Source organism: Apodemus sylvaticus, chromosome 4, assembly GCF_947179515.1.
Source record: "Apodemus sylvaticus chromosome 4, mApoSyl1.1, whole genome shotgun sequence".
In the NCBI taxonomy this organism is placed as follows: domain Eukaryota; kingdom Metazoa; phylum Chordata; class Mammalia; order Rodentia; family Muridae; genus Apodemus; species Apodemus sylvaticus.
The window spans coordinates 81,860,491-81,881,229 of record NC_067475.1 but is presented as its reverse complement, the minus strand read 5'-3'; the positions used below and the strand labels follow the sequence as shown (position 1 = coordinate 81,881,229).

The following is a 20,739-nucleotide window of genomic DNA, read 5'->3' as shown; positions in this document are numbered from 1 at the left end:
CAGAGTGTAAGTATGTCATAAAACAAACAAAACACTCTAAAAATAGAGTTTTGGGTTAAAAAAAGAAAGAAGACCTAGCTTATGATATTCATATTTCCTAGATGAATGGAAATACAATTTTTGTTGTTTTATTTATTGTTTTGAGAATAGGTCTTATTATGTAGACCAGGCTAGCTTTGAACTCACTAAGTAGCCTAGTCTGACTGTGAACACCTGTTCTTCCTGATTTTGCTGCCAAACTAGTAGGAATACAAACATCCACCGACCTTGTGTAGCTTCCTCCCAGTGCCACTACCACGTCCTCAGTTCATCCACTTGAAAAAAGTAAGGAGGCAGTGACGACTACAAGGTCCATGCAGTCACAAACCACAAGTATGCCATGAGAAATACCCAGGGGAGGTGGTTTCATTCATCTGCCAGCTTACTTGAGCAGTTTATTAGCTGGTAGCTCAGTACTTCCTTCCATTTGAACCCTCTTCCATTCAGAAAATTCAAAGATACAGAGGAGATAAAAGTAATAACTTGCTATATAATACAATGTTCTTGTAAATGACTAAGAAACCAACACAAGTATATACTCTTCCTTATTGCTGAAGGTAAGTCAAAAGATCTTCCTGGAAGCATATTACACAATGCTGTGCTGACTGGTTTTGTGTGTCAACTTGACACAGGCTGGAGTTATCACAGAGAAAAGAGCTTCAGTTGAGGAAATGCCTCCATGAGATCCAGCTGTGAGCCATTTTCTCAATTAGTGATCAAGGGGGGAGGGCCCCTTGTGGGTGGTGCCATCCCTGGACTGGTGGTCTTGGGTTCTATAAGAGAGCAGGCTGAGTAAGCAAGAGGAAGCAAGCCAGTAAGTAACATCCCTCCATGGCCTCTGCATCAGCTCCTGCTTCCTGACCTGCTTGAGTTCCAGTCCTGACTTCTTTTGGTGATGTGTAAGCTGAATAAACCCTTTCCTTCCCAACTTGTTTCTTGGTCATGATGTTTGTGCAGGAATAGAAACCCTGACTAAGACAAATGGTTTAAAATTAATACATGGTTAAACTGGCTTCCTAAACTGCCTGTCTCTTCTAAAGTGTTTCTCATTCACTGCCTTGCTGTTCAAGAGCATCTACAATACACCGTACTATAATATGGTAGCAAAAATACAAGTGAGTCACTAACAGCCTCTGATATTGAGGAGCTTCACAGTGGTGATGGGAAGCAGAAGTTTCACAGAGCCTTGCAGTATCAGGTGACTGATGGAACAGTACAAGAAAGCCTGAGTGATGTTGGGGAGCAGAGTGAAAACATGAAAAAGTGCAGGAAAAGTGTCTGGAGGAAATGATGTTCCAAATGTGATCTGTAGGAAGCAGCACTTAACTGAACGGAGGAACATGGCAGCAGAAAGAGCAGCAAGCCCTTCAGCACAGAGGCATGAAGTGGCAGGACATTTGCCAAGGACGATGGCGGACATGAATGTCAAGCAACTTCAATTCTGTAGTCACAGAAGCTAGGACCTAAGGAACTGTCTGTGCCGTCCTGACCGGTGGATGGTCGCACACCACTGGAAAGTCCAACCAGACTTTCTGGATTTTAGGTCCACTTGTAACTTAAGGTAAAAGATGACCACCAAAAAAGAGGAGAGGAAGCACGGCCCAGGTGCGACTGCCTAAGGCTCCATTCTCCGTATCACCATTAAGGAGAAGGCTTCTCCTGGGTGTCTGTGCTGCTCTCTTCAGTATGGCGTCATGCCCAGGGGCATTTTGGAAATTCAAGTGCAGGACCAGGCAACTCAAGACCTCATCCCTGGAATGATGGACTGCCTTGGACGTGAGCTGTGCTAGATACAGAACTGGACACCCTTGACAGTGTAGGCCAAGACAGAAAGCAAGCACCCGCATCTGTCCATCCCTGTTAGCTGTGTAACTCGAGCTCTGCAGGAGAAGCGGCTCATAAATAGCACAACAGAGCCTGTCAACTGCATGTCAGTTATGCTGAATTTACAGTGAAGTAGCCTAACACAGAGGAATTCTAGATAGCACAGACTTTCACTGCCTTCATTTTTCCTAATCTATGGTAAACAAAAGCACTGTACACAAAAAGCAGTTAATGGCACACTCCAGTAAAGAAAATGTAGCTGTTTAGTCCTGACTGTGCCACACTCTGAGAGGCCTTTCAGGTGTCCTTGGTTGCCTCAGGGGGCTTGGGGCTGGAGTCCCAGTGGGTATAGAGTTTAACTTGAGTCAGCCTTTATTCACCACAGCAGGAGAAGCGACAGTCAAGAGCCAAGGTTTGCAAGTCCAGACATGAATTCACAACAGCCAGTCCTAAGAGCTGGAGGGCTTCATTCCCAGCCCACACCTCTGCCTTGCTTGAAATTTTTTGCCATCCCAATCTTCTTTTTTGCCAACAAAAAAGTCAAAACAGCATTTATTACCAATATTCCTCTTGAAATGTGTCCTTCCTCTGACATCAAAACTTCTTCCACAACCAAGCTGCTGAAACTGAGACTTCCTCTGCCACTCCTGCCCAGAGCAGCCCCGTCTCCTGACTCGGTTCCTGTAGCTGTCCCACGTAGGATGCTCCAGGGACGTACTTGAACTACAGCCACTTAGACACCCACCTGAATTAATTTCTCAGCCACTATTTTCATTCATATAGTTAATGGTAAGGTTCCCAGAACCTCTGTAGACAGAGATTGATGGCATTTCCCAGATTTATTAAGAAAGAAAAGCCAAATCTTAAAAAAAAATTAATTTTTTTAAAAAAAGGTCCTTTCTTTTCATTCATAAACAAAACCAAGCCCAAGTTAAGGAAATGGCTGGACCATCATAAGACAGGCTCACACTTAACAACAGGAACTATTTAATGACTAACATCATTCCCTCTAACAAGATAGTCTCACCTTCAGCTCTGTATATTTCAACAGGAGGGTGCTAAGCGCCTGCACTGTGCTTCACATAACCCACAGTGTCTGATAATGCCAAAACCATTCATACTGGATATGGAAATAGGATTGACCAATAAGACACTGGATATGACCAATAGGATTCTAGAACCAATATTTACTCTCAACAGTATGAAAAAAGGCAGACATAGTCCTGACAAAGAACATTCTAGCAACACTCCAACTGCTTTGGAGAAAGAGACAGGTCTGAGCAGCACAGATGATACACCTACACCGTCAGGAGGACAGTGGTGCATCTGGGTCTCTAAGCACAGCACCCAAAGCCAAGCGGATCACATCACAGTAACCTCAGGAGGAAAGTTCATAATCAATTTGATTATGCAAACTGAGTAGGCCCCAGAGCAAAGATTTCACATTTAAAAGGCAAGCATCACCAGTCAAATGGATGGTAAGCTGAAAATGCCAGCAGTGTAGTAACCCACTCTAAAAATAGGCACAAACATTTAAATAAATCAATAAGTGAGCATATAGTAATATGCAGATACATGGTGCATGGTATAAGCACAAAATAATGAAAACGTTCAAACAGGTATCTCTCAGGGTTCACTAGTCTACTTTGGAGCTGCTGTTTTAAAATGCTTTAAAACATGCAAAGCCAAAGGTAGTTATCTAATTATCAAGAACAATCCTGAATTACTTTCTTTCCTTTCCTATAGGAGTAGTGTCCTCAGTACCCACAGCAAATCCATTAAAATGTGAACAATAACTCAGAGTAATAGAAAAACACAAAAAATCATGGAAGCTTTACACGGGGCAGTGAAAAGCAACTACAAGATGGGAACAATCCAGAAGCAGAATTGATGTTGCTCTTTTTTGATCTAAACTGGGTTCCCTATAATTGCTGTGATTTACAGGCTTGGGGCTTTAACCCATGTGTTGTTTCCAGACACAGGAAGGAACCTGGTAGCCATTTAAAAAACTGTCACATAAATAGCCACTTACCAGCTCACCTGGGGAGTGTAATGTTGGACAAGTTGTAAAAAAAAATATATCAATTTTATTTATTTTACTACCTGCAAGATTCCTGTGGAAAGGGGCAGGCTGGTAAGTTTTCTAAACATTCAACCCTTCATTATCCACACCAGCAGATCAGAGAACAGCTACAGAGAAGTCAGAATGAATCATCCATGGAAACTAATGTGCTTAGAAAAGACAATTCAGATACAGCCAGATGCCTTTTCTTGCTTTGTATAGGGTTGGTTCATGGGCCTGACAATGGCTGAGTACTGAGGTCAGACCCACAGGCTTTGGACTGAGGGACTGAGATCTGTGTACTAAGGTTTTGTTTGGTAATTTGTTGGCTGCAGAACCTCCAAATGGTCATTTAACCCATTCTCTACCAACTATCTTATTGGTTTCTGGAGAAGACTAAATGGCATAGAACATTTGAAGTCTTCAGCACAGTACTTAGTAAATGCTTCATAAACAAGTCCTTTGTGAAAACTGGGTTTTTAATCAGATACGCACTATTGGAAATCAGGAGGAAAAAGCTGCTTTTCTCTTCACTGAAAGGGCCCTTCCCACCCACTGTTTCTAGAAAGCCAGCTAGCTGTCACAGAGTAGGAAATCGTGGCTCAGTGTGACAGACTCTGGGGGGCTGCTGACACCAGCATAGGACATGGAGCTCACATATTACCTGTGCCCAGTGGTTCGTAAACACAATCATGCATGTTTCTGGGTCAACTCCCTTCAGGCTCACAGCCTGCTGGAGTTTGCTTTCTGTTGAAACCGATGACATCATAAACCTTTGACGCTTCTAAGTCATATTTAATTTTCAAGAAAGTGCTGTAAGCAGTCATTAACTCCAAGTATCATGTTAAAAATGTAATTTCTTCAGTCTTCATGGTCATTTTCCAAAACCTGTAATGACAGTAACAAAAAAAATGTATCTTATGTTCAAATATTAAGCAGGACACTGGCTATTAAATTAAAATAAAAGGATAGACAAAATCCAACACAAACAGTAGCTATATGATACTTAGACCATGTTATTTATATTCAACCTAAAACATCTCCTAGTCTCTCAGCTTGTTACTAAAAAATTGTAAACTAAGATGCCACTAACATATATGCATGTATTAAACAATTATGGGGTTTCTTCTCTGCACTAAAAGCATTCACTATCCACAAGTTATTAAACCAAATTGCCCAAGCTTAGTTTCTACAACTAAATAAGAAACTATGCTACTGACTTTCATAGAACTTTAAGAAACACAGAGTAATAAAAAAACTGCAAATCAACAGTCACAGGAAAACAATAGTTTCCTGACCTGTGGGTGAGCTCCAGCAGCTACAGCTCAAGGAATAGAGGGTTGCTGGGCAAATGTGAAGACTGGGCTTCAGATCTCAAGCCTGCAGAAGAGCTTAGTTGGCACTGTGCCAGTCTATCCCAGCACTCAGGAGGCAAAGATGAGAATCCTCATGGCATGCTGGACAGCTAAACTAGCCACAAGAGGAGTTGCTGGTTTCAACTGAGAGACCTTACCTCAGCTAATAAAGTGGAGAGTGATCAAAGAAGATACATGACATCAACTTCTCATTCCCACAAGCACACATAAGCACACACGCCAGCACACATATGCACACACACATGTGAACCAGAATACACACACACACACACACACACACACACAAATACCATCAGACACCTTGGCCCAATACAATTGAGTTTTGCGGTTTTGTTTCTCAATGACTTAATAGTGAAATTGAAAACATTCACCTACATATCACAAAAAGGAAAAAAAAGAAGGAAGGAAAGAGGGAAGATTGATTCTCAATCATTTTGTGACTATAAAGTAGGTGACATTTTCTGATTTTTCTAAAATATAATAAGATTCCAAGTAACCTTGACAAATAAGTTAGAAATGACCCATCAAAAACAAAATAGTATCTTATTAGCTGTGAATAAAAGGTGGAAAACTTATAAATAAAAAATGAATTGTGTGAATAAAATAGGAAGAAAATCTAGCTATAATATTATCATCATGGGGAAAAGTTAAGGTCACAGACTGTACCCTGAATATGTAAGAAATCTCTGACAAAAGCAATAAGATTTTAGTATTATCCAGCCAGTTCAGCCCAGAAAAAGACTAGGCAGAGTTCAGAATAGTATTTCTTTCCATGTACAGATTGGAGAGAGTCCAGAAGAAGGTAATTACAATTATCAGAGCACTGAGAAAGGCCTCAAACTTGGATCTGCATGGTGGCACAGCAGTAAAGGGCTGTGCTGCCAAGCCAGACAACCTGAGTTCAATACTCAGATCTCCACATGGCTGGAGGAAAAAATCTGAAAATGCTGTAAATTATCTTCTGACCTCTTTACACTTGCCATGGCATGCACATGTGTGAGTGTGTGTGTGTGTGTGTGTGTTTGTGTGCACGCAAACACAGATAGACAACACAGACAGACCGATGTGAAAATAACTGTATAGTTTTGGAGGAGCTAGCTATTTTCAATATGTAAGAAGGATGTCACAAAGGGAACAGTGATCAACTGATCTTTTCCACCAACCAAAAAAATGTGTGAACAGATCCAGTACTGAATCTAGTTGGATTTATAGGAAAAAGTTCTTTGTGGGTGTAGAATTAAACATATGAAAACATGAAACATTCAAAAACAAGAATTCCTATATGTGAAAGGATAATTCAAAATGAAAGGATTTTTAAAACAGGGATTAGTCACAAGAATGGAGAACTTATAAGAATAATTATTTTGAGTATGATTTTTTTTTAGTATGCTTTTAAAGAAGAATCGAAGTGCAGTAGAATACTGAGCTATGTAGAAAGGAAGGCATATCTAAGGACTACACATCACATACTTGAGGAAAACAGCCTGTGAAAACCTCCACAGTCATGTTTACTGTAGATATATATGAGTTCCCAAACTTGTCTTTACTAATAATACAAACGGGTGTTTTCAATGAACGCTCTCACCAATGGCCATGGTCCTTGGCCACAGTAGCTGTTCTTCATAGGACCCAGCTGATGTTTTAAATAATGGGAGCAGTGACCCCATGTTTATGGACCATGGACCTCAACTCCTGGTCTCCTTCCTTGGCCTAGATTACCTGACTATAGTTTATCAATGTTTAAGTTTGCAGCTGTGTGCTAAGTGATAAAACTGGATTATGAGTCAGCGTACTTACTGCCAAGCATTATATGTCTAAGACACCACCAATACCTTTATTCAGAGGTTACAGTGATAATAAAGACAGTCAAAGCACCTAGTTTATCCCAGAGGTTGAAAAACAGCAAGACATCTTAAGATGCTTTCCAACTCCAGGATTTGAAAGTCCTTCAAAGCTAAGAAGAACACACATCCTCCTAATTGCCTCTGAGTAAAGAGAGTGGAAAGGGGAAGAATGCTTCTAAGGTGCTTTAATACAGTTCTCAGAGAGAACTTATATTTAGCATTCTCAGAAATGGAAGAATGCAATCCAGAAGAAAAACACCTTAGCCAAGGCTCGCAGCTTACGAGTCAGCTTTAATAGAAGCAGAACGTTAAGTCTCTAGCTTCCAAGTCTAAAGCACTTACTAGGATGTTACATTTTTTCTTTCGGGCTACAGTACCTCCCCAGTCTGACTCACCAAAGAAATCCATCATTTCTAAGAAAACACAGCTAGCTCCAATGGTTTATATTTTCTAATCAAACTTTTTGAGAAGAGGAAGGCAAAGATTCAAACTGTGTCATGGATATAAAAACAACAGCAAACAGAAAACTTGGAAGAGAAAGAAGAAAAGAAGAAAGATAACCTAAATTAGAGACAGAAATATCTGTGCCAGAAGATCCTCAACATAGCCACAAACACTACAAACACACCAGATGCTTCCACTGCCCATCCTGGTACCAAAGAATTCATTCCCTGGGTGTTCTCTGGGGCAGTACGAAGCTGAGAGAGACAGCTTCATATTTATGAAAGCTATATCAGGACACATACTACTTTGATTGCCAGTTCCAATACATTGTCTACATTTTCCTGTATTTTCCCTGGGTTTACGCTATTCCCATCATTTTTCTGCATTTCCAGATCAAGACCAAAGGAAACAAATGAATCACAGAGTCAACAGAAAGCCAAAAACTAGAAACAGGTGAGTGACCACTAGCTGGAATGTATGAGTCACAGGTATGGTAGTCATTCCTGTGTCCTCTGCAATTCTCAGTCTAAGCCATGCGGTACTGGGACAGTGAGGGTGACATTTGTCACTCTTCATACAGAGCCAAACACTTCCCATAAATGCACATGTGCCTGGCAACTCAAATTTCATGCTTGAGAGAGCTCCCCACAATGTTCCGACCTTAACAAGTGATTGTTTTCTTTCTTCAAACGAATTACTAACACACACACACACACACACACACACACACACAAAATACCCAGAATACTGTTTGTAACAGTAGTAACAAGCAGGTTTCAGGGTATAGTTGCTGAATTCCTTTTTTGGAGGAGTAAAGATAAAAAGAGATAGCTTGTCAAAATACATTTATAGCAGCCTGGAATTTAATTTTCTATCACAAAATTTTCACAACGAAGCTAGAACCAATATGTCATTTCCAAAGACATTACAATTGGCTACATTTCCATCTTTAATATTATATATGGAAATGTTTTATTTCATCAACATGGAAAGAAAATTTATATTAAATATTAATGGTAACAGGACTAGCAGCCGTAAGAATCATATGAGGTTTTATTGGCCCTGTTTTGAATGGCCGTATATTTTAGTATTTGGTTGTGAAAGAATAAACATGCACATACTACAAAATTATACAATATGAGGCATGATCATAAAGAGGAAGCCCTAACGGCGCCTTTTCCCTGCATCCTCAGAAGAGGACCATCAAGAAACCTAGATAAACAAAGTACATCCACACACACATAAACTGCCCCAGTGAACTCCAGAGCTCTATAAACAAGCTGAGGTCTGGCTTTTCCTGCTCACACCTTGCCCCGGGTGAACCTGCCTCTGCCTCATGCCCAGGCCCAGCTTCCTAGTCTCTGGAAAGCTACAGCACTTAGAAAAGTTAGGCCTGTGTCAAAAATCACATTATCAGGAAGTTCCAGTAATGATTTTTGACATATTATTCTCTCACTAGCAGAGTGAATACAAATTATGAGTGTTTTGGCATTTAGTTACATATAATCTCATACTACTCTTTGCTTCCTTTAGCTTTTAAAAGTAATTAACTTCTCACAATTATCGTAGCCAAACTTTGCAACTTTGGTTTTTTTCTTCTATCTTTTCTTTTCTTTCTTTTTCTTTTTTTTTTTTTTTTTTTTTTTTTTTTTTTTTTTTTTTTGAGACAGGGTTTCTCTGTGCAGCCCTGGCTGCCCTGACACTCACTCTGTAAACCAGGCTGGCCTCGAACTCAGAAATCTGCCTGCCTCTGCCTCCCAAGTGCTGGAATTAAAGGCGTTCACCACCACCACCTGGCTTCTATTTTTTCAACCATAAAAGAGAGAAACAAGGATAGAGAGGGAAAGGGAGGGACCTGTTATTAAATTACTTCCTGCTGATAAAGCGCATTGAGTTATTTGAGGCAGGTTTGCTCTTTGCTGTGAGGATATCTAAGCTCTTCTTGTTTCTTCTTTGCACATAACTACTTAACAAGCCACAACCAACCAACCAACCAACACCACACACACACACACACACATACATATATACACACATATACATATATACGTAAACACATACACATACATATATATACGTACATATATACACATATGCATATATGCACACATACATATACATATATATACATATACACATATACATATATATCATATATATACACATATACATATATCTTATATACACATATACACATATACATATATCTTATATACACATATACATATATACATAATACACATACACACCCCTACCTCCTTCTTGAGGCCTTAGCATTTATATACCCTCTGAAAAGTCCCCAGAATTCCAAAGTCACACAATCACAGAAGCTATCTGCAGCTGGCAAAATCACACCCCTGCTAAAGCATGAGGCAAATTATGATCAACTGCTATGGACAATCTGAAGCAGCCCCATAGCCCACACCTGGAGTTGAAATGAAAACATATTCCCATAATGTTTCTGTGTTTTTCAAAGAAACAAAAATTCACACTCCAAATTATATTTTTAAAAAGTTAAGTAAAGGGATGGCTACTTTTAAGAAGAACAGAGCCAAAATGAGGTTTTATTAAGGGGAAACTTAGCTGTATTTGCAAACCTACTTAGGAGGGGCCTATGAACATGGGGGATTTGAAGATATATGACAATGGGGTCCAATGGACCAAAGGGAGCAGGAGCACAGGTCAGGCAAGTGTTGCATCTTTAGGGTTGACTTGCCAGGTCAGAGCAGTACCCAGAACTCTGGAAAGGCAAGGCAGGCTCCCTTTACATTTCTACTTCGTCCCCTCCTGAGAGTTCTGTTGATTTGCAGAGAGCTAAGAGTTCCAAGCTGTTTTCGAAGCTTAGGGACTAAAAGCATTAAGTCTCCATTTCAGACCTTAGCCTTGAAGTGAGCATATGGGGTACAGACTCTAGCTCCGTCTCTCAGAGCTGTGAGACCTTAAGGAGCAAAGGACGCAATCGTTGTTCCTTAGGTCTCTTCTAGCTCAAATAATTATTTTATGTACTTTATCAAAGCTGTTACAATCAGATAACCATCAAAGAAATATAAAAGCCTTTGGACAACAATCTTTATAGGAATTCTAGTTGCAAATGAGTTTGTATCTGTAACGTCTTTACTGTTGAAGAACATTTCCTTTAAGGAATCCATAGCCTAAAAACCAACCACGTAACACAAATTCTGCCATTAGTAATCTTTGCTTTTTTCTCAACAACTATCAGTAGAAAAACTCATTGTTTTAGAACACACATTTGGAATGCTCTAAATTGGTTGCTTCTAAATACATAAAAAGTCTATTACTGTAAATGTGCTTACCACATAAAATTCTATCTAAGGGTAACGACTCTTCAAATATTGGGAACATCTGAAGAGAGGTGAACTTGTTGCCCTCAATTACAACTAATAGCAGATAGGGGTCATTTTGGACCCAACTTCCTCAAAGAACCTCTTAGAACCTAACAAAATCTTACTAAACTGAAATCCTCCCCATGCTCTGGCCCTCAGCCCAGCCCACTCCTCTCCATCCCCATAGTACTGCATGGCAGTGCTAAACCAGAGAAACAGAGCAGGCCTCCGGTGCTCCTGGGCCTGCCTGCCTCAATCTGCCACAGTCTGGCTCTGACTCATCCACTGCTCCACGGCCATCATTTCAATAAGAAAGGAACTGCTCATTCCGCCGCCTTGCAGGGCACTGGTTAATCCACAGAATATGCAAGAAGAAAACTCTCCGGATGCACACATTCCAAATGGCTTCAAGCTGTGATAAATGCAAGCTTCAAAATAGTTAACAAGATTGCAGAGTATGGTTAATATACCAAGGAATAATCCCACCATGTTTTTACACATTAATTTCACAAAAACAGGCTTCCTTCCAACTAGGTCATATCCAAGTTCCCTACACCTGGATGAAAAGCAGAATCAAAAGCAAAAGAAAAACAATCAAAATTAATATGCAAATTTATACCTGAAATTTGGTTTGGGACTTTTAAAGCTATTTAAGGCACCAGGTATATGAACCATTCTTTTTCAAAAAAGTTTAAAAGTCACTTCCAAGATTTATTCATTGTAAAACTTATGTAGAATACAAAAGAACCTAATAGTTCAGATCTTGAAGCTACAGCTTTAGTGGCAGCTGTGTGGCTTGTGACTTCTGATAACAAACACCTATACAAACAGAGAGGCAACTTGGCTAATTCAGGCCTCAGACACAGAGTTTGAGACTGTCAAGTCAGACTTCAGACACATTACTTTAGCTGCTATTATCACACTACCACCAGTGACATACAATGAAGCACAATTTAAATAGCAAGCAATTGGGAAGAGTGTATATTCTTCAACAAGGTCTGGTTAAATAAATTATGGTATTTCCATATAATGAATACTAAGTTACAATTTTAAAAAGGGTGGTTCTTAAATATTATATGTATATATTATGTATATATTTTTAATTAATTTGTTACACTCCATATTTTATTTCCCCCCACCCCCGTCCACCCTCCGACTGTTCCACATCCCATATCTCCTCCCCACCCCCTGTCTCCACCCTCCACCCCACCTGACCTCTAAACTCCCTGGGGCCTCCAATCTCTTGAGGATTAGATGCATCATCTCTGAATGAACATAGACCAGCAGTCCTCTACTATATGTGTATTGGGGGCCTCATATCACCTGGTGTATGCTGCCTGTTTGGTGGTCCAATAGGGGCACGTGTTCCATTATGTTCATAGCAGCCTTATTTGTGATAGCCAAAAGCTGGAAACGACCCAGATGTCCCATGAGAGAAAAATGGAAACAGAAAATGTGGTTCATTTACACAATGGAATACTACTCAGCTATTAAGAACTAGGACATTCTGAGTTTTGCAGGTAAATGTATGGAAGTAGAAAATATCATCCTGAGTGAGGTAACTCAGACCCAAAAGGACATATATGGTATGTACTCACTAATAAGTGGTTGTTAGCAAAAAAAAAAAAAAAAAAAAAAAAAGAGGACAGAGTCCCCAATATACAGTTCACAGAACTTCAAAAGGTCAACAAGCTGAAGGGCCCAAGTGGGGATCCCTCAGTCCCACTTGGGATGGAGAAAAAAGCAATCACAAGTGGGGAGGGAGGGAAGGACCTGGGAGGGAAAGTGGACTGGGGGGGGAATGAGGGGCGATTGGAGGGGAGAGGGGAACCTGATCTGGTATTGGGTGAGGGAAAAACACTGAGGGCCAGTAGAAAGCATGGAAACAGGCAACCTCGGGAGATAGGAGGTTGGGGGACCCTCCAGAATGTACCAGAGACCTGGGAGGTGAGGGACTCTCAGGACTCAAAGGGAGGGACCTTAGATGAAGTGACCAACAGTAGGGAGTGCCACACCAACTCCGGTGGAGTCTAAGTGACATGGCGAAAGTCCTGCTTTCAGACCTGAGGTGTGTGTTCCTTGGAACTTAGCCTCCCGGAGTCCCTGGCATCCTGCTTCTGCAAGCTGTTCCAGTGCATTGATCAAATTCTGTGGATTTGGGTTCTGTGCCTTGTCTTTCTTGATTTTTATGATAATAGTTAACATAATGCAACCTGGCCAGATTTTGATAGATCAAGGGCCCAAGGGATGTTCCAGGAAACATTCCTGATAGCGTGATCACTCCAGGGCTGGCAAAGACTGATGCCAATGAACCTGATGACCAGCACCAGGCAATACAAGACATGGGTCAAAGAAGATTCATGGACTGTTCAACATAAGATCCCCCATTTTTCCAAGCTTTGCTCAGTTAAGTAGAAGGAAAATGAGGTATTTGGAGATATAATAAATTAGTTATAATAGGAAGAGTTGTTTGTGAAAAATCCAGATATAGTGGATAGTGAAAGGATAAAAGTTCAGCAGCTGGTAGGGAAAGACCAGGATGTTGTCTATTAAGGAGAATAGTCTAGAAATTTAAATAATTATAAGATATGGTAGGAAGCATTATTTAGAGGGTGTTGGTGGGCGTTTTTAGTAAATAGGGAAATTCCACAAAGGCTAAGGATAACAATTCTAAATTGGCCTGACTGGCCATAAACTATTAATAAAATTTACTAGCTACAGCAAAATTGCCCAGACTATAGCTTGGCAGAATTCTAAGAATAGGTAACCTCAAATCTGTGTTGATTAACCACTATCTGGGAACCAAAAGATCCCCCCAAAATATTTCCTGCTCTGTGCTTTTTAGTTTCGAGTTAAGTTGGAATATGTAACCCCCCATCTGATCATCAACTGATGTAACCTGGCATGAAGTCAAAAAGTAGTTCCTAAAATCATGTGTGTATATCTGAGATGTTTACAGAAGTAAATTGCAGCAGATCAAACCGCTTTTCAGTGTGTTGTGTCTGTCTGTCACTCAGCCGACTCCTTACCTACCTGAGTACCGGGACCCTGCTTCTCCCACGGGAGGAGACCCGACTGGGTCTGTCCATGGCAGAGAGAGGGAATTTATAGAGCTTCCCTCCAGCAGGAAGACAGGGCATCAAATGAGGGAGAGAATGGCCATCCCACAGTCACAACTGTGACCCACAAGTGTTCCTGTCTGAAACAATTACAGGGATAGAAATGGAGAGGAACCTGAGGAAAAAGAAGGTCCAGCGACAGGCCTAAAGTGGGATCCAGCTCAAGGGGAGACCCCAGGGCCTGACACTATTACTGAGGCTATGGAGCACTCACAAAAAGGGACCTAGCATGACCGCACTCCAAAAGACCCGACAAGCAGCTGAAAGAGTCAGATGCAGATATTTGCACCCAACAAAGACAAAAGCAGCTGACCCCTGTTGTTGGATAAGGGAAGGCTGAAAGAAACTGAGAAGGGAAAAAGCAGAGCATTCTTCCACATACCTTTGACACTGAAATGGTCTGAATGAAGGCACAGGAACTGTAAGGCTGTGGGGCATTAGGTGGTGTGGGGCATACAGTGAGAGGGAGACTTATTTCACTAAGTACCCTTTCCACTTTTTAAATCATGTACTGCATTTGTGAACTAATAATATGCTTTAAGTGTGAAATACTGCACAGGCTCACATATCTCCACACTTGTTCTCCAAATGGCATGTAACTTAAGAAGGTTGGGAGCCTTTAGAGTTGGGGTGAGCTACAGGAAGTGGGTTACTGAGAAGCAGAACTACTGGCTGCAGCCCAGCCCCAGTTCTGGCCCAGCACCCTGTGTCCTGAGCAGCACTGCAATGGAACAAGCTGCCTCCCTCCCCAGGCACCGTCATTACTGCCATGATATACTAAATCTCCTGGCCTGTGAGTCAGAATAACCTAGCTTTCAAGTTATTTCCTACAGATATTCTGTCAGTAAAATGAGAAAAGTAACTAATGCAGAAAATTAGAATCACTGAATAGGTTTTTGTTGTGGAAAAGCCTAGCCATGTGGTTTGTAGAATATCAGAAGTGTTCTCAGGGGAAGGGGGAGGAGTTCAGAGCTTTAGGTGACAGAAGTCCTAGAATGCTGGAGGTGGGGCTTCCTGGGCCATTCGGCTGTGAGTTCAGAAGACCACAAAGCCAATACAAATACACAGTGAAGTCTGTGCTTGTGCCATTTTAGAGGACCCAAGAGCTCTTGCATGGTGGAGGAAATTTCAATGAAGTATAGCATTCAAGTTATCGTTCACTGCTCTTAATCATATTTACATGAAAGAGAGCAGAACACAGAGAGATGTGAAGAATATGCAGCTTAGCAAGGGACAGAGCACGAGTGAATTTAAGGATGCAGAGAAAATGGTTGCTATCCTTAAGAGATTGAGTGTGGCTAAAGAGGAACTTCCCACTCTCTACTGGGATGCTGGGAAAGGTCCCTGGAGGGCAGGGACCATCCATCTAGTATATAAAAAATATAAATTCTCTTGAAAGGAGAAAATAGATAGCACCCGAGAAAGTAGAGTGCCAGCCTAACAAACTGCCAAGGCATTGCCTTCCCTGGCTCAGTGCTCAAGGGCGAGAGCGGCCAGGCTACACCACAAACTGGATGAGGCAGCAGCATCCCCACGGTGCCACTCTGCAAACACATAGAACATACATTTTATAGTGCTGTGAAGGCTTACACCAAGCTGTTGAAGCCAGGCGATGTATACTTAGTAGTATTCCCTTCGTGAAGCTCCTAACTGGGAATGTGTGTAACAGTATGAAATTGAAGCCCAGGTTTCCATGGGACCCCAGATGTCTCAGGTGCTAAGAAAGCAGCACATCCACTGGGACAAGCTGGAGATTCCCAGTTGAGTTGACCCAAGGTAGAATCTACATTTGCTACAGACATCAGAACTGGAGGAGGGGGGCCACCCAAGCCTGTCGGAGCTCTAGGTAAGACATGAAGCTGCAGGAGTTGGTGCTTGCCCTGGTAGGGTTTGATTGTTTGATCTGTTCTTTTCCTTGTCATTCTCCCATCTAGAATCAGAATATTGACTCAGTGCCATTGAAATCTGGAAGTATAAAACTTTGTCTTTGATTTCACAGGGGCTCAGAGCTAAAAGATTACCTTGAGTTATGAAGGAGACTTTGAACAGGGCTGGAGTTGTAAAACTATAAGTACTTTTAAAGTTAGACAGAACATACTTCATTATGAGATGGCCAAAAGCCTATGGAGGTCAGGGGCCAAATGGTATGGCTGAATGTGAAATGTCTTCTGCAGGCTCCTGTGTTTGAACAGTTGGTCCTCTCCAATGGGCGGCACTGTTTTGGGACCCTGTAGAATCTTTAAGTACTGAGACGGAGATGGAAGAAGAGAAGAGGGTCACTGGGTAATAGGGCATAGATCCCATGTTCTAACCTGGCTCTGGGTCCAGCCCAAGCTCTCTACCCACTGCCTGTCCCTTCAATGCAACCAGTCAGCTCATGCTTCTGCCCCCGCAGTCCTGAGCCTCTCTGCAGCAGTCTCTCCCTGACATGATGGGATGTATTTCCCAAATAAAGAGCTAAAATAAACTCTTCCCCCCAAGTTGTTTGTGCTAGTATTCTATCACAATGTGAAAAAGAACAGCTGGGCAGTGGTGGCGCACGCCTGTAATCCCAACAGAGGCAGAGGCAGGTGGATTTCTGAATTCGAGGCCAGGCTGGTCTACAGAGTGAGTTCCAGGACAGCCAGGGTTATACAGAGAAACCCTGTCCGAAAAAAAACAAATCCAAAAAAAGGAAAGGAAAGGAAAGGAAAGGAAAGGAAAGGAAAGGAAAGGAAAGGAAAGGAAAGGAAAGGAAAGGAAAGGAAAGGAAAGGAAAGGAAAGGAAAGGAAAGGAAAGAAAGAAAAGAAGAGAAAAAGAACACTACTCAGCTGATGTCTGATAACTAACTAATTAATAGTGTGTATGCATGTGTGGGGGGGGTGCATGTATGTGTGTTTGTGTGTGCATGTGTGTGTGTGTATGTATGTGTTTTGGAAAACAATCTGATGATTCCTTAGAAATGTGGAAATAGTTCTACCTGAAGACCCAGCTATACCACTCTGGGGCATATACCCAAAAGATGCTCCAATATATAACAATGACACATGCTCTACTATGTTCATAGCAGCCTTATTTGTAATAGTCAGAAGAACAGAAACAACCCAGATGTCCCTCAACTGAAGAATGGATACAGAAAATGTGATTCATTTACACAATGGAATACTATTTAGCTATTAAAAACAAGGACATCATGAATTTTGCAGGCAAATGGATGGAACTAGAAAATATCATCCTAATGTGAGACAACCCAGACCCAAAAGGAGATGCATGGTATGTACTCACTGATGAATATTAGCCAAAAAGTTCAGAATACTCATGATACAATTCACCAACCATAGGAAGCTTACCAAGAGGGAAGGCCCAAGTGTAGATAACTGAAACCCACTGAGAAGGGGAACAAAATAATCATGGGAGACAGAGGGAAGGAGAGGGACCTGGATGGGAGAATGAAGGGGGAAGGAAAAAAGGGGGGCATGATCAGGTGTGGAGAGAGACATTAGGGATACCCAGGGGGCCAGGAGAATGAATCAAGATGTATAGAAGGTAGGGTTAGGGGAGGAGGGGGAACCTCTAGAAAGTCCCAGAGACCTGGGATGTGATAGGCTACCAGGACCCAATGAAGACCCAATGAGTGTTCAACAGTGAGGAGATGGAACCTGAAGAAACCACCTCCCTTAGATAGACAGGACCCCTGTGGAGGGTTGCAGCAACTCACCCATCTTCAAAATTTTTGACCCAGAATTGTTCCTGTCTAATGGAAATGCAGGGACAAATATGTAGCAGAGATTGAAGAAAAAGCCACCCTGAGACCAGCCCAACTTGGGTTCTATCCCATACACACACATCAAATCCTAACACTCTTCCATATTGGTTCCAGACCTCAATCCAGTTGTTGGTTGTGAGTCTCTGCATTTGTCTCAGTCAGTTGCTGGTAGAGGCTCTCAGAGGATAGCCATGCCAGACTCCTGCGTGCATGAACAATATGGAACCAATATGGAAGAGTCAGGGGAAGGACTGAAGGAGCTGAAGGAGATGACAACCCCATAGGAAGAACAACAGTGTCATCTAACCCAGAACCCTCAGAGCTCCCAAAGACTAAGCCAAAAACCAAGGAGCATATGTAGACTGGTTCATGGCCCCTCATACATGTGTAGCAGAGGACTGCCTTGTATGGCCTCAGAGGGAGAGAGTGTGCCTAATCCTATGGAAACTTGATGTCCCAGAAAAGAGGGATGCTGGTGAGGTGGGGGTGTGACCAGGTGGGGAAGCACCCTCTCAGAGGCTAGGGACAGGGAGGACCAAGAAGAGGGGCAACATTTGGAATGTAAATAAATCAAATAATGTAATAAAAAAGAATATTGGAAACAAAAGGAAAAGTTCCCAACTCCAACTGAAGTACAGCCATAATAGCGTTCTTCAGTGTCTTCTGAGCCCTTGGAGAAAATCAAAGTATCTGCACAATGACAGCAGTTTGCTGGGAGAATGTAGCTTAGCACGAGATGCCTGCTGCCATGAAATGCTCAAAACAAACAAGGGAAAGCCAGCTCGTGTGGTCTGGCATCTTAGGGGATTGGTGCCAGGACCTGGGTAATCCAAGATCGATAGTGCTCAAGCCATGTCCCCCGCCACCCAGAAGATCGCCTCTAGAATACTTAAGACTTAAAAGCCATGTGAACAGTTGCTATGCTGTATTGTCATGGGAACAAACAGAAGAGAAAAGTCTGTATGAGTTCATCACAGAGGCTACATTCTTATCCTTGGATATTTTCCATCTGTAGTTAGTTGAATCTGTGGCTGTAGCCCTGCCAAGAGAGAAAGGGCCGGCTGCTCATCTGTTGTGGCGAGGCACCTAAAGTCCAGTGCAATAATATGGACCAAGCCCACATGTTGGGGAAGGGGAAAGGGTTCAGAAGAATAGTGATCTCATTTTTACAGAGCACTGATTTTAAAAGCTAGTGTAACATTGATGTGCAATAACACCAGCAGAATTAACCTTACACATCTTGCTTTCAGTCTGTGGCAGTCTTAGCTCTAGTAATCAGGAAGTTAATGTCTTATCAAGCTTTCTGTCAAAGAGACCAGTGGCTCTCCAAATACAGTCCTGAGGCTTCCCGAGATGACTTCCAAAGACTCTCAGTAAATTTTTCAAGGACCTTTTTTTAAGAGGAATGACAATAAGGCTAGGTACAGTGACACACATCTGCAGTTGTATCACTTAGAGGGCAAAGCCAGAGGACCGTGAGTTCAAGAGCAGGTTGGACCACATAGTGAGACAAGGGGGTATGGGCCCCCCACCACGTCGAAGTGAGTCAACATAAACATAGCTCACTGCAAAGGTTTCTCCCCACAGAGTCCTGTACTACCACTCCCCACCGTCATTGCGCATCTTTAACACTACTTTCCCAACTCTTCTTCTTTGGACTCTTCTTAAGGGATTTTGTAAAACTTCTGTAAAATCTGGCTTATTTTTTTTTAAAGACTAAAGACTTGATAAAAGCCAAATCTCATTACCTATAAATATAATTCTTTTCTTTTATGTGTATGGTGTTTTTTACCTGCACATGTGTCTGGGTTCCATATGCCTAGCACCCACAGATGCCAGATGAGAGTATTGAATCCCCTGGAACTAAAGTTACAGAGTCATGAGCTGCCCCGTGGGTGCTGAGAACCAAGCCGGGATCCTCTGGAAGAGCAGCCAGAGTTCTCACTTAGCCACTGGGCCATACATATCTCCAGACCCTGACTCTTCAAAACATTCAGTAATTAAAAGCAGATCTGACTGCTTTGAAGGTTGGCTTCTTTTTGCTGTGGTCACCATTTTTGTGGAGTTCTAAGGCAGATTTGGCAAAAGATTGCCCCTCCCCCCCCATAGTGTGGTGCTCTGCCAGAGTAAGGCCCATAGGCTGTGCACCGGTTACATGCCTGCATCTGCATGCACTTTCAGCTCTGCACACAGAGGTGAGGATTAGCCATCACTTGCTGACCTTTCGAGGACCTAACAACAGGAAAGCTCTTGTGTAATCTGCTCTGAGCAGTAAGGAAGGCCCCAATGTCTGCTTCGGAGTCCAGAATTTAGGCTTCCTAACTCTGCAAGAAATAATAGCAAGCATGAAAATGACTTATATTAAGAAATTCCTCTGTCACAGTAAGACTGGCTGGCTGCCACTACTACCTGCCAAGCAGACCTGCAAAAAGGCAAGCCTCAGGAGAAGAAAGGCCCAAAGCAACTGAAAGTGGCCGCTATCCTACATCTGCATCAGTTTGTGTATTCTTGCCTTTGCAGCAACTGTCAAAGTCTAGATGGTTCCAGGCTGTCTATATTTCTTTAATTAAACTTTACTACATTAATACATGTGTGGCAATGTCTTTATTAGGAGGGAGGAACAAGAAAAGAAAAATCAAAGACTGTTCTAAATTAAGTCGTGCTTCAGACACATTTCACACTGGTGTCTTATCTCTCCTGGAACTGGCGCTTCAGGTAGAAACAGTACCTATGAAAGGCACAGCTCCTATTTCCACTACAAAGTGATCTGCACTTTAGACTCAATTAACTTTCAAATGCAAAGAAGGCCTGAAATGCTGCTCACACACAGGACTCTTGACTAGCAGAAGTAAGGCCTAAGTTTGACCCCTGGCATCACATTAAATAAACAAACAAACAACACAAATCAAAGGCATTGTGAAAGAAATATGGGAGCAAAAAG

At 42.0% G+C, this 20,739-nt stretch overlaps 1 protein-coding gene across 1 annotated transcript in view; it reads right to left on the bottom strand.

Annotated features, from left to right (window-relative positions):
- Window positions 1-20,739, bottom strand: part of Fhip1a (FHF complex subunit HOOK interacting protein 1A) — a 233,459-nt gene that overhangs the window by 82,644 nt on the left and 130,076 nt on the right. The window contains exon 4 of the mRNA XM_052180248.1: window positions 4,590-4,813. Within this exon, the coding sequence (XP_052036208.1) occupies window positions 4,590-4,694 (105 nt within the window). The 5' untranslated portion in view covers window positions 4,695-4,813. The remainder of the gene's footprint in view (window positions 1-4,589; window positions 4,814-20,739) is intronic.